The sequence below is a fragment of the Apium graveolens genome, chromosome 6, assembly GCF_009905375.1.
Source record: "Apium graveolens cultivar Ventura chromosome 6, ASM990537v1, whole genome shotgun sequence".
NCBI classification, from domain to species: domain Eukaryota; kingdom Viridiplantae; phylum Streptophyta; class Magnoliopsida; order Apiales; family Apiaceae; genus Apium; species Apium graveolens.
This window is the reverse complement of record NC_133652.1, coordinates 16,641,564-16,667,151: the sequence shown is the minus strand read 5'-3', so window position 1 is coordinate 16,667,151 and position 25,588 is coordinate 16,641,564. Positions and strand designations below refer to the sequence as shown.

Sequence of the window (25,588 nt, the reverse complement as noted above, 5' to 3'; positions counted from 1 at the left end):
ATCTGTATTGTATCCCAAACTTCCTTGGCAGTTTTGCAGTTGATAATGTTGTCAAACATATCTCCATCAACTCCATTAAACATGATATTCATGGCCTTTTTATCCTTCCTGACTTGTTCAATGTCAGGATCAGACCATTCATGCCTTGGCTTGGGGACTGATGGCTCGTTTCCTGTTGCAGCTCTCATTGGAACATGAGGGCCTCTTTCTATGCAGTCCACATAGGCCTCATCTTGAGAAAGCATATGAAGATGCATCTTTACCTTTCAATGATGGTAATTATCTTTATCCAGAAAAGGAATCTTGACTCCAACATCCTTCTTGTTCATCTTGCAGAATTGCTTTGATCTTTAAACTCTTTGTGAGTTAAGAGCTTGCTCTGATACCAATTGTTAGTCCCTTAATAATATGACAAGAATTACAGAAGGGGGGGGGGTTGAATGGAATTCTTGAAACTTTTTCTTGAAATAAAATGTTCTAACTCAAATATAAATATAAGTGTATTGATTAGCACAATGCGGAATAAAACTTAAGTGAATCAAAACACAAGTAATTAAAAACAAGAGTCTTTAAAAACTTTCTGGTGGATTTGAATGATTCCACCAGAGATATATATATATTATATATCGAGAGAACTTTGTGTAATGTTCACAGCTGCTTACAAATGTTGAACCACTGAGAATACAGAGAAATGATAAGTATTCTGCTTACAAATGTTTCTCTATTCTTGTATCTCAGATTCTCATATCTATTTGCTACTTCTTGGTTTATATATATTACCAAGATTACAAAGTCAAAAGACATAATCATTATAAAAACTATCGGGTCTAATGCTTTGCTACTTTGTTCTCTATTACCCAGTTAATAGGCTTCCTCATTTCATTTGCATACACTTCGACGCATGTGACTATGCTCTCACTGTCAACTGATATTTGAATTCTTTATCCGTTGAGTACATGATCATCCGTCGATTTTATGATCATCCGTTGATGGCTTCATTGATCATCCGTCGACTGCTATATTGAACATCCGTTGATAGCCGTTTGATCATCCGTCGATGGCTTTGCTAATCATCCGTCGGTAGCTATTTTGGCACTTGACTTCAATTCATTTATGCAGAATTACAAGACATCATCTATGTACAATTAATCAACCTATTCTGCATATCTAGTTAAAGTCGACATGACTTATATGTACTACAGAATCTATACAAAGGTGTATGTAGAAATGTGCTACAGACTCATTATTACATAAGCTACTCACTCGATGGATAATAAGACATCATCCGTCGGTACTGTAATGAGTTATCCGTCGGGACTATAATTCTTATCCGTCGAGTGCTACATTATTTCACTAAGTAAAATCTACTAAGGTGTTTTGTTCATGTAATCATCAAGTACACAACATATGCACAACAATTATTAACCTACAAGAAGTCGCAAATAAATTGCCTGATGCATTTACTGATGTCAAGAATGTGACAAAGTCACATATACCAGCTGTTAATGTTCCTTGTAAGATTAAAATTTCTGAAGAAGATAATGAAATCATGCTAGCAAATGAGTCTAAAGCACGCCAGAAGCGTGGCAGACCTATTGGATCCAAGGATAAAACTCCAAGAAAAAGAAGGAAACTTGATAAGAAAGTTGGAACATCAAATGACATTATAAATTTGATCACTGAGGAGACGTCTTCCAAGGATGATCAAACACCTGAAATTGTTGATAATGAAGAGATCTCAATAAATTATGTCATTTCAAGAAAGCGGTGGAACATAAAAGAAATTATCATGGATGATATATTTGCATATGCAGCTGCACTTGACATTTCTGAGGAAATCGAGGATCATGAGCCTAGATCGATCTATGAATGTAAAAGAAGAAATGATTGGCCAAAGTGGAAAGAAGCTATTGAAGCAGAATTGAAATCACTTAAAAAATGCCAAGTTTTTGGACCTATTGTCTAAACACCTGCAGGTGTAAAACCCGTTGGATATAAATGGGTATTTGTGCGTAAAAGAAATGAGAAAAATGAAATTATGAGATACAAGGCACGCCTTGTTGCTCAAGGCTTCTCACAAAGACCGGGAATCGATTACGAAGAAACTTATTCCCCGGTAATGGATGCAACAACATTCAGATTTTTGATAAGTTTATCAATTCTAGAAGGCTCCGAATGAATTTAATGGATGTTGTGACTGCCTACTTGTATGGGTCACTCGATAGTGATATTTACATGAAGATTGTAATAACCCCAAAAATTTTGGACTTTTTTTGTAACCCTTATGAATAGTGATTTTGCTGATTATGCTGAATAAGAAAACTTTTCATGCCTCACTTTGTAGAGTTTCTTTTATTCTTATTCTGAGATCTTGTTAGTACTCTATATGGTATATAAGTGTATGTAAAGATCGTCAGAATCCAAATTCGAACACTTTGATTTTTCCCGAAAATCCACCAGATACCGAAAGAATTGAGTATAAGGTAACAGGATAAAAAGGATTTAAATTCAAGGATTATAAGAGGGGATCATAAAAAGGAATATAATGTATTGAGAAAGGTTAAGGGAACCCAAGTAATAAGATCCCGGGTATGATCCCTCAACGATAAACGAGAACGAAAGTTAAGCGAACCGTAAAACAGATCAGCGATCATTAGCCAAGTGATTAGGAGTTAATCAAAGGGGTTAGTGGATGATGATGTCATCACACCAACAAGAGAAGGACAAGTGTAACAAGATGACATAGAAGGATGACATAAGCATGACCAAAAAGGGAAGGAATTGTTGGTTGATTTTAAGCCATTCATTTTTTACCATGGTAAAAGGTTAATTAACAAAACAAAAAGGGAAAGCAACCAAGCAAACATCATCTTCTCCCCCCTCATTCTTTGCTCTCGGCTTTTCCATGAAAAGCAAAGGAACATTTTCAAAACTCAAGCTACACACCTTCAAAAATTAAGAGGTTTGTTTCCTTAGCTTCCATAATTTATGACTTAGTTATGTTATGAGTTTGAAGCCAAGATTCCAAGGTTTACTAATCTAATCAATTCATCAAAGTTCTTGGTGAATAGTGTTTTCAAGAAACTAACTTTGTTATTTCTTATATTTTCTTCAAGATCTAAGCTTAGTAGAGATAGTTAGGGGTTACTTAAGTCTTCCTAAGTGATTCTCCACTCTCCAAGGAAGGTATAACTTCTCAAACCCTTAATCTTAAGTTTTGTTGGTTTGGATTTCATAATGTTTAGATGATGGGTTAAGTGTAATGGGTGTGTACTCATGTTTAGAGCTTGTTATGAGTAGTATGGTTCATGAGAAGCATGGTTATTGAAAATTTAGAGATTGTTTGGTTTTGTAATGTTTTTGGAATGGTAAATCTTGATTATTAGTTAATGAACTTAAGTAAGCTCTTAGTTCATGATTGAGAAGTAGTATAAATTGGAAATCTTGAGTTGTTGGGGCTGTTGAAGTAAAGAATGGATGAAGTTTGGTTGTAGTGGTGATTGTGGGTTGAATTGTGAATTGATTGGAATGGTTTAAATTTGGTAATCGCGTAAACATAGCTGTCGTAATGCCCGATTTACCCTAGACTGCTTTTGTCCTTAACATTAGGACTCGTGAACTCACTGTTAGGTTTTGACCATTGCCATGATTAGATAGTTCATGTTACGAGCTTCGTTTTGATATGTGGTTCGCTTGAATCCGATGTACGGTTTAGGAGAAACGACCGTTTTAAGTAACGACATTTCGCAAACGAACCATTACCCCTCGCCTTACTTTGAAACCTTGGTTAAGGCCCTTAAATGACTAATTGGAGTATGAAACAATTGTGTAAAGTGGATTAGGCAGTTAGTAGATTGTAAAGTGGATTAGGCAGTTAGTAGGGTACTCGCGAAAGAATCGCCTTAAAATTCTTAATGGTTAAATTATTAAAAATGGTGGAGCCGAGGGTACTCGAACGACTTATGTGATTCGTTAAGCGTAAGAAGTGACCATAAGCGAACGTTAGGGTTCAATTGATTAAAGTCTAGTTTCTTAAGCGACCGGGGTTTAATTCCAACTTATGTTGTTGTTCATAGGTTATCGGACCCACTCTAAGCTTAAGTCTATCCGGGAGCACTCAGGCAAGTTTTCTACCCGTTATACTGTTGTCGTGATGTATATATGTATATGCATTATCTTGTGATAAGTGCATTATTGTTATTAGCAAACCTTGCGATATATTGGAGCATGTTGATATGATATATATGCATGCCTGTTTTGTAATCTTGATATCTAATTTTTGATTCAATTGCTTATAAATTTCATAATATCTATACTAGAGATAAGCAGTAATTGCGTATACCCTTAGTATAGGGGACCTGAAGGTGAACATTTTTCTAAACCGGGAGTCGGTGTTCCCGAGTATAATATATGTATATTTTTATATATATATAAATAGTTTTCAAAACTATTAATCGAATAAGGTTTATTCGATAACTTTATTTATTTAATGAATATTATTTTGAATATTCATTCGAGGACTTATGACTCCGCTTATTTATTTAATGAATATTATCTTGAATATTCATTCGAGGACTTATGACTCCGCTCATTTATTTAATGAATATTATCTTGAATATTCATTCGAGGACTTATGACTCCGCTTATTTTATTTAATGAATATTATTTTGAATATTCATTCGAGGACTTATGACTCCGCTTATTTATTAAATAATATTCTTTATTTTGATTAAAGAATAAGGTTTTGATATTTCAAACTTATTTTCGATTATTCAAATAAAGATCGTACTTTCGTATATAAGTATATCTTTGGTTATTTATTATTCAATTCAAGTATGAGTTTTAAAACTTCTACTTCAATTATTTTTATAAAGATTATCCTTTATGGGAATATTATTTAGATAATAATATTCAGATATTTTCTAATATATCGGGACTGATTTATTTCATTAAATCAGCATTACTCCAAACATTCTTAAAAATGTTTTCGAGTCTTCAAAATGATTTTAAAAGTTAGGGCGGATCCCAAAACTCATTGTTATATTTAAGGTCCTCCTTTCGAAGGGGATTTAAATACTCGCGCAAAACCTGAGGGATCCGGCTCTGTGGTGTATTTTATATTCGCAACAAGGTTGCTGTTTTGATAAAAGAGTTTTTGATTACTTACCCAACACTCGGGAAGTAAAATTCTTAGAACAAGTTAATCCATTAACAGGCACCGTCTGGGAAATATCGGTGAGTTTTCCTTTCCAACTAGATACGACTTCTTGGTGGAGCCGTATCAACAAGTTTCTACTTGGGGAAAGGGGGGACGAGCTTTACGTTTCAGAGTCATGGATTTCATCTGAACTAGAAGTGGCGTAAGTGGTCGAGTGGCACCGGCCCAGCCTTATTATATTGGCCCAAATGGCCTGAAAGTTCCGCTAAGACGGTCCATTCCTTAGGAGTCCAGTGTTCGGTTGACAAGTAAATCCGACAGGTTCTCCTCTACATGTAGAAAATGGTGGGGTTGCACTATTACGACTGATCATCGTGAGTGGTCTTCCTGGTGCGGCAAACTCCCGTAATGCTTCATCCAATTGGATATTTCTGCAACACTACCCATAGCACTTCGATAGAAAGGCTACGGCTGGGCGATTGTTAAGTGTTGGCAGGGTTGAGTTTTCAAAATGATGTTTTCATCAAATGAAGTATCTCGTAACTTCATTTCATTTTGATGATATTTCAAAGATAGATTCTATACAAGTTTTGTCGTGTAGCTTCACCTATGGGATGAGCTAATTATAACTTGAATGTTGGTAGTTCAAGTAGAATTCGGAAAAGATATAAGTATATTGAAGTATCTTATAACTTCATCTTTTCAACTTATATCTATTTAATGATTATCTTATGCATGACAAAGATTTTCAGAAAAACGTTGAGACAAGGTTAGATATATGAGATCACCTTGCAACGATATTTTTATACAGTTATAAACTGGAACTCTGTGTATATTATACATGTCAGAGGATTTTAAAGATTGTGAAAAGTATATATGTATATATATACTGAATATTTTACGACTTGGTCGCGTTAAGATATCAACTTGGTTCATTTCTTCTTGACCAAGACTTTCATGAGTACTATGAGAATGCTCATATATTGTTAATTATTATACATATTATTTCGGTGGGCTTGTTGCTCACCCTTTCTTTCTTCTTTCATCACACAACATCAGATAGACAAGATGAACATGACCAAGCTCCCAATTCGTGAGTGGATAGAAAATGTTCCGCAGTTTCCTATAGGCGTTGATGTCGCTGTAGCTGAGGTAGGAACTACCAATAGGCTAGACTTTCAACTTTTGATGCACCAGACTTATGTATATTTATGAATTGTAATAATGGCAAAGAAATGTAAATTTATTCAGAAACCCTTTTGAGGTGTAATGGCTTATAATTGTGGAATAAAATGACTTGTGTTATTTTTGGATGTTCATCTCTGAGACTATAACTTGTGGTGTGTGTGTTTATTGTGGGGTCACAGTACGCAGTAGTTGGTTTTTTATTAAGATTGAGTGTTATTAAGGGAAATGGAACTCGTGACAACCCGGATCCCCGACCCCGGATTTGGGGGTGTTACAAAGATCCCTGATGGATTAAAAATGCCTGAAGTATATAGTTCAAGACCCCGGGAGATTTACTCAATTAAATTACAAAGATCATTATACGAATTGAAACAATCGGGTCGTATGTGGTACAATCGTCTCAGTAAATATCTTTTGAAAGATGGATATACTAATAATGTAATATGTCCATGTGTTTTTGTTAAAAGGACAAAATTGTGGTTTACCATCATTGCTGTCTATGTTGATGGTTTAAACATCATTGGAACTCCAGATGAACTCCATGGACGATTGGATATTTGAAAAGAGAGTTTGAAATGAAGGATTTGGGTAAAATAAAACTCTGCCTTGGTTTTCAAGTTGAACATTTATCTAAAGGAATCTTTATCAACTAGTCTTCATATATTGAAAAGATTCTTAAACGGTTTATTATGGATAAAGCATATCCTGTGAGTACACCTATGGGTGTACGTTTACTAGAAAAGAATAAGGATCCATTCCGTCCAAGAGAAAAGAGAGAAGAACTTCTTGGTCCAGAAGTACCATATCTTAGTGCCATTGGTGCACTATTGTATCTTGCCAATTGTACACGTCCTGATATTGCATTTTCTGTTAACCTTTTGGCAAGACATAGTTTTGTTCCAACTCGAAGACATTGGACTGGTGTGAAACAAATATTTAGATATCTTCGAGGAACAATGAATATGGGTTTATTTTATTTTTAAAGACTCAAAATTGGAATTAGTTGGTTATGCAGATGCAGGATATCGGTCTGATCCACACAAAGGAAGATCACAAACATGTTATATATTCACTTATGGCGAGACTGCAATATCTTGGCGCTCAACAAAACAGACTCTTGCAACAACTTCTTCAAATCATGCTGAATTATTGGCCCTTCATGAAGCAAGTCGAGAATGTGTATGGCTAAGGTCTCTTGTTCACCATATTCGAGATTCATGTGGTCTTTCAGTCAACAAAAGAATTCCTACCACTTTATATGAAGACAATGAAGTTTGCATCATTCAGACACGTGAATGCTACATTAAAGGAGATCGGACAAAACACATTGATCCAAAATTCTTCTTCACCCATGAATTTCAGCAAAGGGGAGAAATTGATGTTTGTCAGATTCGTTCATGTGAAAATCCAACAAATTTGTTTACAAAATCACTTCCTACATCTTCGTTCGAGAAATTGGTGCACAAAATTGAAATGTGCAAACTTCGAGATCTATGTTAATATTCATAGTCATGCCAAAATGAGGGGGATATGTAATACACTCGTTGTTACACGAGCAACACATGTACTCTTTTTCCTTCACTAGGGTTTTTCCCACAGGGTTTTTCCTAGTAAGGTTTTAATGAGGCATGTAGTTGTAAGAGTCATCGAATGGGGAATGTTATGATATTATTGTATAACTCTTAACTTTCTAGATGTCCTTTGACCTTTCACCTTTACCCCATTAATTGACATAAACTCTTGGGTTTTCACTTCTCAAGTAACCTATGTTTTCGAAGCCTATAAAAGGCTTGCATGTACATTATCTTATGATATCAATATACATGAAATCTTAAGTTCTTTCTTACCCTCTCTGCTTTTATATTATATAACACATAGGTAATTATTATTCTCTCTGTCCCATCATTTCTTTACACTTTTCTTTTTAGGATATTCCATCCAATTCTTAAATTTCAAAACTTACCAAAAATAGTTAATAAGTCCCACTACTTTCCCACTTTTCCTCTATTTTCACACAACTTTTACTCCACTATCTCTTTTTTATTTATTAAAAATTAATGAATCCCACCACTTCACCCACTTTTCTTTCTCTTTTTCACTACTTTATATATATTTCTTAACTTCCGTACCCAAACCAAACGTAAAGAATTTGCCGGGACGGAAGGAGTAAAATGGAAAAATTAAAGCTATATTAGATTAAAGAATATCCCGCAAGCATGTTACTCTGACCTGTTTTTTCATTTGACGATTTGACATTTTAATGTATTTTGACAGGTAGTTAGAAATATTACGTATAACTTTTCTATATATAAATAAAAATAAATAATAAATATTTTAATTCACAATTTTTTAAAAAATATATTTATAACTATCTGTCAAAATATATTGAATGTAAGCAAAAGTTAAAACATTAAATAAAAAAATGAGGGAAAAGAAACTCAACTTCTTGAACAATTTTTTTTTTCAAAAAACATAATGAAGGTGACATTCTCAATATTTGAAGATTTATTTAAAGTAACACCGCAAAAAAGAGAAAAAATGATTATAAAAAGTCAAAGCTGACAATCCAGATGCGTCTAATTGTAACACGTAACACAGATCCTCGCGCACAAATCCCCACCGTTAATCTCGTATTAATTGAAGTGAACCGAAACTACTTGTTGTCGTAATATAAAGCAAGTAAATCAACTTTACCTCGTATTTTTAAATATTTCCTTCATTTTGTCTGTTCCCTCGCTACACTTCCTAAACAAACTTATTACACAACTACCATCTCTCTGGCTCCAAACACAAACACACAAATAGATACACACAACTGTAAACTAGGGTTTAAGGTTTAATGGAAGCGCCGGCATATGTAAAATGGAAAGAGGCGTTTGTCTTAAGTGAAAAGGGAACAAAAGAGGTGCGTTATTACCTGAAACGAGAAGATGGGAGCTTAGATCTTGCTGTTGTGGGTACTATGAAACACAGTTTGGTTCCTTTGCCTTACTGTTACAATGTCTGTAATAAAGCTTTGTTGAACAAGGGTTCTTTTGTTTTGAATCTTAAGTCTCGTACCCAAGTTGTTCATTGGTTGGATTCTTTTGTTTCAGGTACTTTTCTTGATTTTGTTTATCTTTTTTTTTTGTTTATTTTTGGTTTGTTTAATGTTCATTTGTGTTGTATTATTATTTTGTTTATGTATCTTTGGGGTTTTTAATTTGTTAGTTCACTTAGATGTGGTGTTTTTGACTTTATTTTAGATGTTTTGATGTTCTTTAAGATGGGAATTTTGGGAATGTAGTTTAGCGGTTTAATTTGTTGAAAAATCTTTGTCGTGCTGCAATAAACATATTTTGCAAGTTCAGAAGTCTATAATGTTAGAGCATCTCCAACGGTGTTAGTTATAATTGGTTGGCTAAACCGAACCCGCAAGACAATATGTAAAATTTGTTGAATATGTAAGACATTGTACTTCGATGGTATTGGCTATATTGGTTAGCTATATTTTAAAAATAGTATGTTATTAAAATTTTATGTTGTTATAAATAGAATATATTACTTCAATATGGTAATAAATGATAAGAATTTTTTTTACAAATTTCTTACAGGTTTGTAGTGGTACGACAAATATAGCCAACATCAAGAGGTTGACTATATTTATAGACAAGGGAAATGTGCCATTAGAGATGAATTTTTTTACATAATCTCAATATTTTTTATTTATGGTATGTATTAATGATTTTTAGCTAAGAGTTTTACATGGTTGGAGATGCTCTTAGGCTTGAAATTAGTAAATTTTCAGGGTAAGATTACGGGCATTCTGACAATGTTTTTGCCTTTGGTTGTAATTTTTTTAGTCTATGTTCCTTAGCGGAACTAGAAATTCTTGTGTTGTATGATAAGATGAAAAATCATGTTTTCAGCATTGTCCAGGCGGATGTTTTAATTTGAGAAGCCTCAAAGAAGGGATTAAATGTTTTCCGTTCATGTACTCTGTAAGTTTGTCTTACAAGTTCAATATGAATTTGAAGGCTGGATGAAACATATATCCCAAGACTTTAAAGGTCCCTGAGATTTCACTTCCTCTTCCATCCAAATCGAAGAATATGCCAGTTCTGAGTAAAGTCAACATCTCTGATGTTTCTGGTACATTTGTTATTAAAACTAACAATATCTGGGGCTGCAGGATTTTGATTTTCAAATTTGAAGTGTCGGTGAGATCCTGGGATTCCTATGCACCTATTCTAGGTTAAGATCTGCAATTTTCTCTCTACGGAAACTTGCTTGGTTCTTCCGCAAGTTTCTTAGTGGACTACTTTACTTTTTGATATGAACTATACCGACGCACGTGTATTATTTGCATATTGACACGGTATAGCTAATTGCCCTGTTTGTTCTTTGCCGTAATGTCTATGGCTATGTTACTTTAATAATCTGGTTTCTATGCCTTTAATACTTTTAGTCAAAATATCAAATGTAGTTTGGTTTTTTCTAATTGACTGCACGTCTATGTGCTATATTGCCTTTACACTTGTGTATTGTTTACATGAAGAAATTCTGTTTCAGTTTTGAAACTTAAATGCATTTACTAATTATTGTTTATCTGTGGCTTCAGGTGCATCCTCACATCATCTTCAGCCATCACAATCTGTTTGTGGTTTAATGGAGGTCCGCAATGATTTCCGGTTGAGTTCGGAAACAATAAAGGTATCCACTCTCATTTTCTCAGTTCATCTATCTTTATTAGAATCATGGCTCTGAGTAAGACATTTAAAGTAAAAACATAATTTTTATTTCTTCTTCAGGATGGTCGCTTGTGGAAGCTGGGCAAGCATACTGCTGTCTCTTTCTGGCTAGGTTCTTCATCAACTTGCAAGGAAAAGAGGAAGCATTATCAATCATTTCAACATGGAAGTGTCAGATTCTCGGTAAACTTTTAGTAATAATCTCAAAATTGTTGACATCTCCGTGATATATATTAGTTCTAATGTTGTATCGAACCTCATGTGCTTGCTATCCCTGGCAGATTCATGACTTTGTGTATGTATTGGCTGAAGAAGATAAACCGCGTGTTGCCTACTTGGATGATATGTATGAGGACTCTGGAGGGAAAAAAATGGTTGTGGTACGATGGTTTCATAGAATTGGTGAGGTTTGTATTGCTTTACCCGAGACTTATAATGACAGGGAGATTTTCTTTTCTCTTCGTTCTCAAGATCTCAATATTGAGTACATTGATGGATTGGCATCCGTTCTCAGCCCCCAGCACTACAAGATTTTCTTAAGAGAAGCTAGGCACACTCAGTTCAAACCCTTCGTTTGTCACAAGCAAATTGACGATGATGATGTAAAACCATTTGATATCACTCGAGTTAAAGGGTACAGTGAGCAAAAAATATTTGACTACATGTTAAATTCACCTGCATCAAAGAATTTCAAGAATCAATTTCCTGCCAAAGATGGACTGAAGGTGGATGTAGAGGGTGGCAATTCTCTTAATGTTAAACCTAAGAAGAGGCTTCGGATATCATACAACTCTGCCAAGTTTTTACAGCCAAGCAACGATTCACAGGTACCACACACAACTCTCACGGTTCCAAAATTGACAGACGGTTCAGTTAATTATAAAGGTGGATGTCAAATGTACCCGTTAAATGACTCCATATCTGCCGTCCCTTTAGCCACCAAAGACGTAGCTTTAACTGCCGGTGCTGAAGTTGAAGTGCTTTGTCAGGATAGTGGTGTTAGAGGTTGCTGGTTTAGGGCATCCATTATCAAGAAAAACAAAGACAAAGTGAAGGTAAGGTATCTAGATATTAAGGATGCTGCAGACGAAGTCCATAATTTGGAGGTAAATATCAGTTCAATCTTGGGAAGTCATATTAAGAGGTTTTATCTTTCATTTAAGTTGAACAATAATCGGTTTTATTCTGACTTCATAATTGACTATATTTTTATCGTGAAGGAATGGATTTTCTCATCAAGGGTTGCACTACCTGATGAGTGGTGCCTTCGTATTAATGGGCGGGCAACTGTCAGGCCAGCGCCTGTTTATCAAAAAGCCCGTGGTTCGTTAGTTGTAAAAGACGGAAGTGTTGTGGATGTGTGGTGGCATGATGGTTGGTGGGAAGGCATCATAATACGGAAAGAGTCTGAGGATAACTTCCTTGTTTATTTCCCAGGTTTGTAATGCATTTATTTTTTTTATATAAAATCTCTCAGATATTTATAGCCTGGGTACTTCTAAAAAAATATATAATAACTTGAATTGGTTAGTGATCTGTTGAAAGAACTTATAGCGGGTAGAGAATTTATCAAATCATTTTGTTTGCTATAGAAAATTTATAGGATCAGATTTGCTTAGCACCATGAACTTGAACTGTGCAATTTTTGCGTATTTTGCATATCCTATATGACTAAGACTCTAAGACTTTTAGTTTACACTATTTAAAAACTTTTATCAAAGTCTTAAGCTAGGTTAATTTATTGCGTATCCTTACTTTGAAGACTCGTGTTAAAAGAAATGTAAAATGCTGAATAAAGTTTCATAATAATTGAGGTGACTTGAATTTCAACTGGACCAGGAAAAAGTGATTTTCAATTGAGTATCAAATCATGGAAATTATATTTTACCTGCTTTGAACATTGTATGCATCTTAAATTTAGTGTGATCCTTTAACCTGTTTCAGCGGAAAAGTGTGATTCAGTATTTAGTCAGAATGATCTCAGACCTTCTCAAGAATGGTTAGGAATTGGATGGAAACAGATGAATGACAGGCCAGATCTTGTCAGTTCAGTTTTTTCTGACCTCTGTAGGAAGCTAGATACTGCCAAATTCTGTGACGGGGGATGTCCACCTTGCAAATCTGTAGCATGTGATGACAAAGTGCAGTTTCGATATCTCCAGGAAGACACTTTATTGAAAAGCTATGAAGTGAATGATAAATCTGCAGTGCTGGACATTGTAAAAGATGATTTACTGGCCAATTTAAAATGGAAATCTTCAAGGAAGAGAAAACACAGTAGGATATCTTCTGAGAAGCTATGTCAAAATGGGACTAAGAACATAAGTAGCATCAGAGCTTTTGGAACTTGCACCTGGGAGAAGTTTTTTGTTTCCTCATCGATCAAAGTAGATCAAGAAAATCGCAAGTTCACCAGGGAATCTGCCTTTAGTTCTTCAACTGTGTCTCCTCTATCAAATATGGTGTTGTCACAATGATGGACTGGACTGCCTTTTGTCCATAGATGTACATCTTCCCATTTGGTTATAGCCTATAGGCGCAGGTTAGTTGACTTGAGACACAGTTCTTGAAGTCAAGTTTTTGGTAGTTTTTCAGTCTTTCTACTCCTTGTACACATTTTTGCGGTGATGGTTAGCATGCTGAGGGTGCAACTAATAATGCCCCCTTTTTTGTCAATATTATGTAAAAACTTGCAACTAATGGCCTAATGCTGGGGAGTATAAGAACAGTGTTTCACACTAAATCTACTGTGTTGCATATGCAATTTGCATCAGGAGTTATTGTTCAGTTGGGACTTGGGCTCTATCATATGGTTTTGGTATTGACACTTCAAAGGTTACCAGTTTTGAATATCTTAAGTTTTTGCAACTGCCTACATATTTACCTCAACAAAGTAGCTTTCTTTGTCAAGAATTCATATTGCAGTGCTTTTAAGAACCATAAGTAGCATCACAACATTTATTAACTGGCCATAAGGTTGATGCAACATAATATAGTTGGTAATAATGTGTTGTCAGAATTGTTAAAACTTGGAATTAATTGGCTAAATTATTAATATGTAAGTGTCCTTTTATTAGGTAAAGGAAAGATATGTGTGATTGTGTCGAGTGGTTAATTTACACATAATGCTGACCCAAAGCACAACTTTGGTTGTCACAAGTGGCGTCTCACATAAAACTAATCTGTTTGGTTGGAAAAAGAATAAAATGAAAACTTCCAAGAACATAAGAAGTGTAAGATGAAGACAAAAGTATAAGATCTGTAAAGAATTCGAGTGCAACTGAAAATGAACATTCATCTGTAGATATGTTATTTATGTATTGCCCTGATTTTGGTCAAGTTTATCTCTTGATGTCATGAAAGTTTTGACTTTTAAGTTTAGTCTCAAGGCTGTTTTAGAAGTTTTTGGCATCCAAGAAATGTTTTAATTAACAGTACTAAATTATAGTACCACTTATATATGTTAGGTAGCCACAGAGATAAGCCTTTTGTCTTGCTTGTTACCTATATTTCATCATACTTATAACGACATGTAACAAAGGATCTGACAGTTTAGAGCTAGAGAAATAGAAGTTTGGTCCACTAAGCAACCAGATTAGTATATGTTTCAGTGCAAAGAAAAGTCTTAAACAAGAGTAGGTGGGGAATACAGAGGGCTGCTCTCTCTGTCTATGAGAATGAAGCAACTTTGTTAATTTACGACCCTTTCCAATTTTATCAAGATATAAATATTGTCCCATCTCAACAAATTTTTACTCTGTGTCTTGAAGAGAGTTGAGATTGCTCTTTCTTTGCTGCTTTTCTGTTTGTACATCCTTTTCATTTTCCTTGCACGGGTGACACAAGGGCTAAGCTTGTCACATAAGTTGAGAGGTGTCCTATTTATATGAAAGATAAGTTTTTGTGCCGGCACTCAGAGGACAGAGCATGGCAGTTCTGGATGAAGATGGGAATTCAGAGAATGCTAAGATTGGCGTAGAAGATAAGAAGAACGGTCTGGTTCCTCGGATCACTCTCGCTTCTGTTGAATCCTTGACTTTACCTCTCGTAAGTCTGTCTATGAAGTACCTGTTAGATTATTTGTTTTTTCTGTTGTTGTTTGCGTTGTCTGGAGGATTTATGAATTTGCATGCGTGAGAGAATAGGTGCAGGAAATTGTTCTTTTCGCGGATTTCGGATGCAAAGGGTGCCAAGAAAAGGTTGCCACCATAATGTCTCGGATGAATGGTGAGTTGTATTTTCTGGTCATGTGCTTCAAATTCTCTGCACTGATGAAAAGAAAATATATGACCAGAAGAACCTAGATGCACACAAAAAGCTTGTTGCCTTGATCTAGACTTTTGCTTATTTTTTGATTCTTAGCTTTTAAATAACAAACTCAAGTCTGTTTTCACTAGGAGAAAAAATGCTTTAGACATCGGTTGTTTTCAAAACTCTAGCACGTATGGGTCATGAACAATGGATGCAGTCAGATATAGGGGTAACAGTATAATATTGGATTCGTCTAGATAAAGAGCCGCGTAATAAAACAAAAACAATTTGGAGCACCCCACAATTTGGGCCACTCACCAGCAATTATGTAACTTATAATGGCTTTTTAGTGCTTAATGCTCTGAAGTAGAAAAGTAATGTAAGTTATTATGCAATTTTACCCACATTATCCCACTAGTTGCAAATTCAAGATAATTCGAAACTTTCCAGTATATTACACATACATTTTGCTTTTACCAAGAGAAACCTTCTATCTGGGTGTATATGCTTGGTTTAATATCTTCCATTAGTTCCAAATTTTACAATGCTGTTATTGCATTCTAACTTGGTATCATAGGCGAGACAGTGTCCATTGAGGTGAGCGTTTCAGAGAAGAAGGTGACTCTGACATGCATTTATCCGAGAAATGTTAGGAAGCCAACACAACAACAAGTTGCTAGAATTCACAGAAGCCCTGTAAACAGGTCAAGTTTGATCAAGCGCCTCTTTGGCTCCTCTTGTACCTAACAAATTATTTTGCTTTGTAGTAATCTACAAGAGGTTGTAGATTCAATTTTCAGTATATATGCCATCCCCTCTAATCATGATAACATAGTTGACATTTCTATTTTCGGTTAAAACATTTGTACATGAATATATAAATGATTAGCCCTGCAATTTTTTCGATGAACAAAAAGGCACAATGTTGAACTAGCTGAATATTGGAAATCAAAGCCATTCGGCCAGCTATTTTAAGAACTCTGTTTCTTGTGATTTTGGCTTCTTCCTGTGTTTCCACTGTCTGTTCATAAATCTTTGATGAAATTAACTACGTGTGTTCTAATTGGCTCAACCAAGTCCACGGCCGAGCTAAAAAGTTGAAAATACGTGAAGACAGAAAATGATTAAAATGTTCGAAATGGAAAATTTATACCGGCAACGGCAAGAAATCTTATATGCTGAGTGTTTTTTCTGAAAAAAATGAAAATAATTTAATAATAAAAACTCATATGACATTTTTATATTTTCAAAATTGAATAATCGCATAATAGTATTATTGTTAAATCATTTTTTCTGTGACTAATATATGTACATGTTGTAATTCCCGACTGTTATTTTGAGCAATAAATCATAAATGTATTATCATAAATCGGAGATCTGTAACCTCGGAAATGATAAACAACAAAAATACCCTAAATAAAAACCAAACTCTCACGAGAAAATAAATAAAATCCAAATAAACTAGAAACTTATTAAAAAAAATGAAGTGTGACGCCCTCAATCTCGGGATTAGTAAATAAGGAATCACACACCTTTAATCTACTAATTAAATACGCATAAACCACGATTAGCTACTAATAGGATCAAACAGGATAAAGTATAAGACAAGATTACAACTACCAACCATAAAATATAACTTACAACCCCAAAATAAAATCAAATGTACATAGTCGATCCCGGTTTGGAACCGACAGATATCCCATTGTATTTTTACAACTCTCCGGCTAAGCGCTTGCTCACTCAAAAACTTTACTACCTGCTCTGGCAACCGGAAGCCCTCAGCACGATAGGGACCACAAGGTACGCTCTTACGAGCAGTGTGCCTAAGCCTAACCATCTTATTGCTTAACTGCCATGGTTAGAATAAAACAAAACATATGAGTATAAAACTCAGCAAGTAACTAAACAGCAGTTCTACCATACAAAATTCACAATATACTTTACTGATCTCAGGGCATTCTACTTTATCAGTTCTAGGTGGCAGATTTCTATCTTTCAGGTTATAAAAGGGGTTATGAAGAAAATTTTGGGTTTTCAAGGAATAAGGCTCTAAGCAGGGTGAAAGCCGACATTTTATCACAAATCATTGAAGGATCAAAACAGATCTTTCAAATGGAAAGTGACAAATCTTTTCATTATAAGGAATCAATTATATGATCAACAGAATCAAAAATCAGGGTTCACAAGCTTTAAGCTCCACACTATCACAATCAAAGCAATATAAATCTTTTTCATTTTCAAAGAATCAATTACTGAAAAAGAAATTTCAATTCCTTTTAAAATCATTATGGAACCCTTGATTGGACCACTTTATCTTTCATTTCATAATAATACGGGTGATCAGCCCGTATCGACCTTCATCCGGTCTTTAAGGTACCAATGGCATAATTTCAGCCTTAAACTGGATTAGCCCCGCTAGCCTCTTACTGTGACTGGACTAGTCCCACTAGCCTCTTACGTCCCAATCCAATCCATCAGGAATTCATTTGGAAAACCTTGAGTTGAATAAGGTAGGTTTACTAAATTCATTTTACATTTACCAAGAATATGAAATCATTCGGACTTTTTCAAGTCAAAACTTATTATTAAGTTCAATTTCAAGAATTTCAAAGTTAAGGGAATAAATCAGGGATTAGCAAAGTTCAATTCTAGGGATCTTGATCAATGATAACATGGTACTCAAGTTAGGGAAATCAAAACCGTTTCAAGGATCATTAGAGGATAAGGTAAACAAGGAACGAAGCATCATTACAAGGGGTTCATAAAGGTACTTATAGGGTTTATAACAGTTCATGGTATAACAAATAATTAGAAGAGGAAAAAGAGTTACCAAAGGGGTCGGATCAATAAGCTTATCAATAACAATTTCACAAGATCAAAGACAGGGTATCTCAAATCAATAACAGGGGTTCATTACTTTAACAGTTCAATACTCTACATGGCATGGACAATATCCTCTCTATAACCATTTACACAAGTAATTAGAGTTACTTGCCTGAATTCGCTTTCCTGAAGGTTGAACTACTGCCACCTAATATACCTTTCCCTTTCCTAGCCTGAATGCCCTCACGATCCGAATCTACAATCAAAACCAAAACCTTAATTAGTTTCTCAACTCTCGTTCCCAGAACGTTCACTCAATATGATAGCTCGATTATACTCTCAACTCGAACTATACAAGTATAGCTTATACATACATGCACATAACACATTCCTTTCTCATAACCTTATATCTTTATATACTCAATAATCAACTTATACTCGCTTAACCTTGACTATTCTTCAAATCAAACGATTATAACTCATGCGAGTACACGATTCATTCACAACTAAATCTTTACGACCATAACTATCACTTATAGGTTTTAAAATCAATCAACTTAGTTCCTTTTTCTTTTATTCCTTAATTCAAATCACGTACCACAATCAAACAACCAAATCCATAGATATTCACATATGCACACCCAATCACTCTTTGATTACCACAAATCAAGTTTTAATTCTAAGTTCATATGGCCTATTCGGCCTTCTTGCAAATACCAACCACAAAATCAATCAATTTCCACCTTAGCTCACATAAACATATAGCACAATCAAAAACCTTTAAAAAGAATCATTTTCCTCCCTTTTAACATCAAAATGCGAACCATAACCATATATATACAATCAAATTTCTAAAAAATTACACAATGGAACTTTAATCTTAGCATAATCCAACATTTAAACTAACACCTTTCCTTTATCAACAATGATTTGAACCAAAACATACATACATGCTCACATGCAATTCAAATTCATCTCTTCACTATATCAAACAATCATTTACATCAAATCATCACTTAGCAACATAAAACCTTAGGAGAATTTTCCAATTAACCGTACATGCATTCACTTATCTCTACATACATGACTCTAAATCCACATACAAGCTTAACTATAATCTTAATTTCAACAATTATTGACCAATCAACACCAATTTCAAATCACACAAGTTTATTTGATTAATTTCTTTCTTGACATAAAGCAATCATTCGGCCCTAACCATATAGATCAACATGCATAGTTCAAATCAACTTCACACTTCGTTCTATCCCAAAGTCATCTAACAATCTCCATAACACATCGTTCACAAGTCATTTTATCAATTCAACCAACTAAATTTCTTAACACGAATCCAAGAATTCGAATTTCACCTAAATCACAACATGCATGCATCAATTTAAGTTTATAAATCACTAATCAATTTTAATTATTCTATACTTTCTATAAACAACTATCCACCATCAAGTTCATTATCAAAAATCAACTTAATTTCTTTTAAAATCAAAAACCCATTCGACTTTATAGAAAACACCACATGCAAACACTAAAATTCGAGTTTATATAGTCTAGAGTTCAGTTTACACATCATAACTCACCACCGGTTCACCGAAGTTCATCACCGGTGGCGGTGGCTTCACGGGGGTGCCCTCATTCAAGGGTGTCCAACCTCAAAACCCCCCGATTTCTTCTAAAAATCACAGCAACAAACACATGCAAGACATAATCATCACAAAATCACATCATCTTGGTTCTATAAAATAAGAACTCGGTAAAACTATAAAATAAGAAATCGGCAAAACCGAACCTAAACACACACACACACACATTCACATGTAAGTACCAAACCACACATGCAAGTGAATCAAAGCTTATATATGGAACAATGATGAAATTTTATGGAAGAATCCATAAAACTCAAGTGAAGAAGAAAGATGTACCGAGAGGAAAAAGAGAGAGAGAGAGACTTCGAGAGTGAGAGAGAAAAAGAGAAAGAGGAATGAGAGAATGTGAGAAATGAGGGAGTGGCAGGTTGAAAAGAAAGAAAAGGGGTGGGGAGGTGGTTTTTTTATAAGAGTTTGGCAGGGGTAAAATGGTCATGTGCCAAACTTTTTAATTTCCTTTTTTCCTTTCTCTTTTTCTTTTTATCAAATATTGCATTTAACACAAGATAGCTCTCTCTAAAAATTTGAGAATGAAAAGAATAATAATTTTAAAATGTAGATCTCAAAATTAGCTTTCCAACCATTATTCATAATAAACTTTTGAGCGTACGGTTGATTTTGTATGATTTTTACAAGCTCACGCTAAAAATAGCATTTTAACACATAAAAATCATTTTAAAAAGCAACGATCATGAAATAAATCCGTCTATCATTTTTAGAAAGTCTCTAGGACTATTTCAGTGATAACAAAACAAATCTCATGCCTTTACCTTACTCAGATAATTTTATAAAAATGTGCAAAGGTTAAATAAACCTTATTTAAATCAAATAATTCCCTTAAAAATATTAACAGATCACGTAATCACGCATACAGACAAGCAAGCACGTATACTCACACATCACAACTTATGTCTGATCATAAAAATTTCCCTTTTTATCATTATTCCTCTTTTCGCGTACCGGGTCACATTCTGCCTGACGGCCCGACGCTCAGCGTTTCAATTACGCTTCATAATATCAGTACCGACCAACACGTCACTAGAACGCAATACTTTACTTAAAAATTCATTTCACATAATAACACATATTTCATATTTTAAATACTTTAATCCCTTTTTAGGACGGGTTCCGTTCTGCCTGACGGCCCAACAACACAGCTTAACTCCTAAGCTGACTCTTTAAATTGGAACGCGTCTATCTACGCTCCCAGATACTAATATACAATAAAGATAATTAATCCTCACTTAATCACATATTTTATAATCACTTCACATAAATTATACTTTATTGACTTAATTACGTCACAAAATTCTCAGTCGTCACAATCTACCCTCCTTAAAAGGATTCTGTTCTCAGAATCTAGTCTAAGCAAATAGACGGGGATACTTTTCTTTCATTTCACTTTCTAATTCCCAAGTTGATTCTTCCACTATTGGATTTCTCCACAATATTCTGACTAGAGGTACAACTTTATTTCTAAGTGTCCTCTTTTTTCGGTCTAAGATTCGAACTGGTTGTTCCACATAAGATAAATCTGGTTGAATCTCCACTGGTTCCAATTTGATCACATGGCTCGCATCAGCATTATACTTCTTTAGAAGAGACATATGAAATACATTATGTAGATGTTGCATTTGCGGAGGTAGCGCCAATTTAGATGCCACATCTCCAACTCGTCGCAATACTTCGAATGGTCCAATATACCTAAGACTCAACTTCCCTTTCTTTCCGAATCTGGTTACACCTTTCCAAGGAGATATCTTTAACAAGACTTTGTCTCCAGGTTCGAATTGCACATCTTTTCGTTTTCGATTTGCATACTTCATTTGTCGATCTTGAGCAGCAATTAATCTTTTCCGAATCATTTCCACTTTTTATTTCGTTTGTTGAACTAGCTCTGGGCCAATTAATTTACGCTCACCAACTTTATCCCAATACGTAGGGGATCTACATTTTCTTCCATACAACGCTTCATAAGGCGGCATGCCAATACTCGCGTGATAACTGTTATCGTAGGAAAACTCAATTAACGGCAAATGATCATCCCAATTTCCTTTGAAATCTATTGCACAAGTCCGCAACATATCCTCAATTGTCTGAATTGTCCTTTCACTTTGTCCGTCAGTCTGCGGATGATATGCCGTACTCATTTTTAGCTTAGTTCCCAAATGATCATGAAATTGTCTCCAAAATCTCGAGTTAAACCTTGGATCTCTATCAGACATGATAGATAAAGGAACTTCGTGACGCATCACAATCTCATCCAAATACAATTTGACCAACTTTTCCAATGAAAACCTTTCATTTATCAGCAAGAAATATGCTGACTTCATCAATCGATCGATTACTATCCAAATCACATCATGATTAGACTTGGTCATAGGTAATCCTACCATAAAATCCATCGCGATATGTTCCCATTTCCATTCTGGTATGTCTATTGGTTGAAGTAATCCACTTGGTCTCTGATGTTCCGCTTTTACTCTTTGACACGTATAACACTTACTTATCCATTCCGCAATTTCCTTTTTCATGTTTGGTCACCAATAACTCTCTTTTAAATCCTGGTACATTTTCGTACTTCCAGGGTGAATTGAAAATCTTGAGTTATGCGCTTCTTGCAAAATATCGTGCTTTAGCTCCACAACATTAGGTATCCAAATACGTGAGTTAACACGATATATTCCCTTCTCATCCTTTTGAGCTTTGATTTCTTCTCCTGATAACTTATCCTTTTCGCGATTCATCACTTGCTCTTGACAACATCGAATCTTTTCCAAAATTTCGGGTTTAAATGACATCGCATATATTGCTTCACCTCCAAATTCTGGAGTCTGCACTTCTATTTCCATCTTTTCAAAATCCTTGATCAATTCCTCCGACGACGTTAACATATTCAATCTTTCTTTGCGACTTAGAGCGTCTGCTACCATATTTGCCTTTCCAGGAAGATAGTTTATCGCACAATCATAATCTTTGATCAATTCTAACCATCTTCTTTGTCTCATATTCAACTCCTTTTGAGTGAAAATATACTTTAAACTCTTATGATCTGTAAAAATCTCGCATTTTTCCCCGTATAAATAATGTCTCCAAATCTTAAGGGCAAACACAATTGCTGCCAATTCCAAATCATGCGTGGGATACTTTTGCTCGTGCGGCTTGAGTTGCCTTGACGCATATGCTATTACCTTCCCGTGTTGCATTAACATACATCCAAGTCCTTTATATGAAGCATCACTGGATATTACAAATTCTCCTTTTTTCATCAGGTAACACCAACACTGGGGCGGTTACCAACCTCTTCTTTAATTCTTGAAAGCTTTCTTCGCATTTTTCCGTCCACACAAACTTCTCGTTCTTCCTTGTCAACTTCGTTAATGGAACAATAATCTTAGAGAAATCTTGCACAAACCTTCTACAGTATCCGGCTAATCCTAGAAAACTTCTAACTTCCATAAGAGTCTTGGGTCTTTCCCAATTCATTATAGCTTCTATCTTGGTTGGGTCTACTTTAATTCCCTCTTTATTAACTAAATGACCAAGAAATTGCACTTCCTTTAGCCAAAACTCACATTTTAAAAACTTAGCGTACAGCCTTTCTTTTCTCAGAATTTCCAAGGAAATCCTCAAATGCTCCTTATGATCTTCTTCCGTCTTGGAATAAATCAGTATATCATCGATACACACTATGACAAACTTATCCAAATATTGCTTGAACACTCTGTTCATAAGATCCATAAATGCGGCTGGCGCGTTCGTCAAACCAAATGCAATTACCAAAAACTCGTAGTGTCCATATCTAGTTCGAAACGCTGTCTTGGATATATCTTCTGCTTTAATCTTTAATTGATGATACCCAGATCTTAAATCAATCTTAGAGAAACACGAAGCTCCTTTTAACTGATCAAACAAGTCATCGATTCGCGGTAGAAGGTACTTATTCTTAATCGTCAACTTATTCAATTCGCGATAATCAATGCACAACCTCATACTTCCATCCTTTTTCTTTACAAATAATACCGGTGCACCCCACGGGGATACACTCGGCCGAATTACTCCTTTATCCAACAATTCTTGCAACTGTGCTGCCAATTCCTTCATCTCGACTGGCGTCATACGATAGGGAGCTTTCGATACTGGTTCCGTTCCAGGAGCCAAATCAATCGTAAACTCGATCTCTCTATCTGGAGGTAGTCCAGGCAATTCATCAGGAAACACATCAAGAAAATCTCTTACTATTGGAATATCTTCAATCCTTACAGATTCTTTTTCCACGTCTTTAACATGAGCCAAATAAACTTTGCATCCTTGACGTAATAATCTTCTCATCTCGATAGCCGTTAGAAATTTCTTCTCTTGCATTTTCCCTTTGAATATCACTTCCTCACCATCCTTGGTTCTTAACTTCACCTTCTTAATTTTACACTCTATCTGCGCCTCATGGTTTGACAACCAATCCATTCCTAGTATAACCTCAAATTCTCCTAACTTAAAAGGAATTAAGTCAGCAGAAAAGTGTCGACCTTCTATATCCACATCACAATCATGACAAACTTTATTAACAATGACTTTCTCTTGATTTGCTACCTCTATAATCTAATTAGGTTCCAGAGGGTATGCAACACAATTTAGTTTATTAAGAATACTTTCAGAAATAAAAGATCTAGTTGCTCCAGAATCCATCAATAATTTTACTTCTACTGAGTTAATAACAAGCATACCTGCTACCACGTCCACATCTTGCACCGCATCTTTCATTGTCATATTAAAGGTCCTAGCTCTGGGTTGAGCTGACGGTGCTGGGAGAGACGGAGTTCCAGCAATCCTAAGAACATTGGCCTTTTGAACAGGCTCCTTGCAGTTTCTGGCCATATGGCCCACCTTCCCACATTTGAAACAAGCCAAGTAAGGCTTCTTTGCTCCATTTGGACACTCCGATGAGTAATGCCCTTTCTGGTTACACTTGAAACAGGTCACGTCCAACTTATTACATCTCCCCGGGTGTCTCTTTCCACAAACCTTGCATTCTTGAATCTGGGGTCTGTTATCCTTTCCCGGTTATTCTGCTTTTTGGAAACGGTTCTTCTGGGCTCCGTTATCGGGTTTAAACTTCTAAAACTTTTGGTTCTGACCTCCACCATTTCTACCAAACTTTCCTCTAAACTTTGAACTTCATTGCTCTTGCTCTGAGCTTTCAAACTTCCTTTTTCAACCTTTATTTTCTCTCTTCGCAGCTTCACGCTCTCCTTCTACTATCATTGCCTTCTGTACCAAGGCGGCATAATTCTTGATTTCCAACAATGCCACTTGACTTCTATTCCATGGCTTAAGTCCCTTTTGGAAACTCTTAGCCTTCTTTGCCTCCGTATTTACATACTCATGTACGAATCTAGACAGCTCCGAAAATTTCACTTCATACTCCGCTACCGACATATCTTCTTGTCTAAGGTCCAGAAATTTCATCTCCAACTGATCTTGCATATAACTTGGCAAATATTTCTCCAGAAACATTTCAGTAAACTTCTCCCATGTCAAGTCCTTTCCTTCCAGCAACGCCTTCGAAGATTCCTACCAGAAGCTCGCTTCATCTTTAAGGTAATAACTCACATACCGGGCTTTCTTGTCATCCTTAACTTCTGCTAATTCAAATGCTTTTTCCATTTCTCTTAACCACGATTGTGCTTTAATCGGGTCTGGCAAACCTAAGAATTCTGGGGGATGAGCAGATTGAAAGTGTTTGAAGTTTCCAACTTTAGGGGCCACGGGTTGTTGCA

The 25,588-nt window shown here is 35.3% G+C and overlaps 2 protein-coding genes across 4 annotated transcripts; both read left to right on the top strand.

Annotated features, from left to right (window-relative positions):
• Positions 1-9,070: 9,070 nt before the first annotated feature.
• Positions 9,071-13,819, top strand: LOC141664002 (uncharacterized). Of its 3 annotated transcripts, none has more exons than XM_074469860.1 (6): positions 9,071-9,441; positions 10,947-11,038; positions 11,137-11,259; positions 11,358-12,182; positions 12,297-12,513; positions 13,021-13,819. In XM_074469860.1, exons 1-6 carry the CDS (start codon positions 9,186-9,188, stop codon positions 13,551-13,553), a joined length of 2,046 nt encoding a protein of 681 aa, XP_074325961.1. In that variant the 5' UTR covers positions 9,071-9,185; the 3' UTR covers positions 13,554-13,819. The 3 variants fall into 3 exon arrangements, with proteins under 3 accessions (XP_074325961.1, XP_074325962.1, XP_074325963.1); XM_074469861.1 differs by lacking the exon at positions 9,071-9,441 and adding an exon at positions 10,279-10,579; XM_074469862.1 differs by lacking the exon at positions 9,071-9,441 and adding an exon at positions 10,603-10,703.
• An 834-nt stretch (positions 13,820-14,653) lies between these two features.
• LOC141667887 (uncharacterized) lies at positions 14,654-16,305 on the top strand. The gene is made up of 3 exons (XM_074474528.1): positions 14,654-15,123; positions 15,222-15,303; positions 15,905-16,305. Exons 1-3 carry the CDS (start codon positions 15,004-15,006, stop codon positions 16,072-16,074), a joined length of 372 nt encoding a protein of 123 aa, XP_074330629.1. The 5' UTR covers positions 14,654-15,003; the 3' UTR covers positions 16,075-16,305.
• Positions 16,306-25,588: the final 9,283 nt, after the last annotated feature.

Bases quoted from the DNA above. Each gene is read 5' to 3' on its own strand.
- LOC141664002 (XM_074469860.1), top strand. From the start codon at position 9,186: ATGGAAGCGCCGGCATATGTAAAATGGAAAGAGGCGTTTGTCTTAAGT. The intron at 9,442-10,946 runs GTACTTTTCTTG...CTGTGGCTTCAG, and splicing joins GTTGGATTCTTTTGTTTCAG to GTGCATCCTCACATCATCTT. The intron at 11,260-11,357 runs GTAAACTTTTAG...TATCCCTGGCAG, and splicing joins ATGGAAGTGTCAGATTCTCG to ATTCATGACTTTGTGTATGT.
- LOC141667887 (XM_074474528.1), top strand. From the start codon at position 15,004: ATGGCAGTTCTGGATGAAGATGGGAATTCAGAGAATGCTAAGATTGGC. The intron at 15,124-15,221 runs GTAAGTCTGTCT...GTGAGAGAATAG, and splicing joins AATCCTTGACTTTACCTCTC to GTGCAGGAAATTGTTCTTTT. The intron at 15,304-15,904 runs GTGAGTTGTATT...TTGGTATCATAG, and splicing joins CATAATGTCTCGGATGAATG to GCGAGACAGTGTCCATTGAG.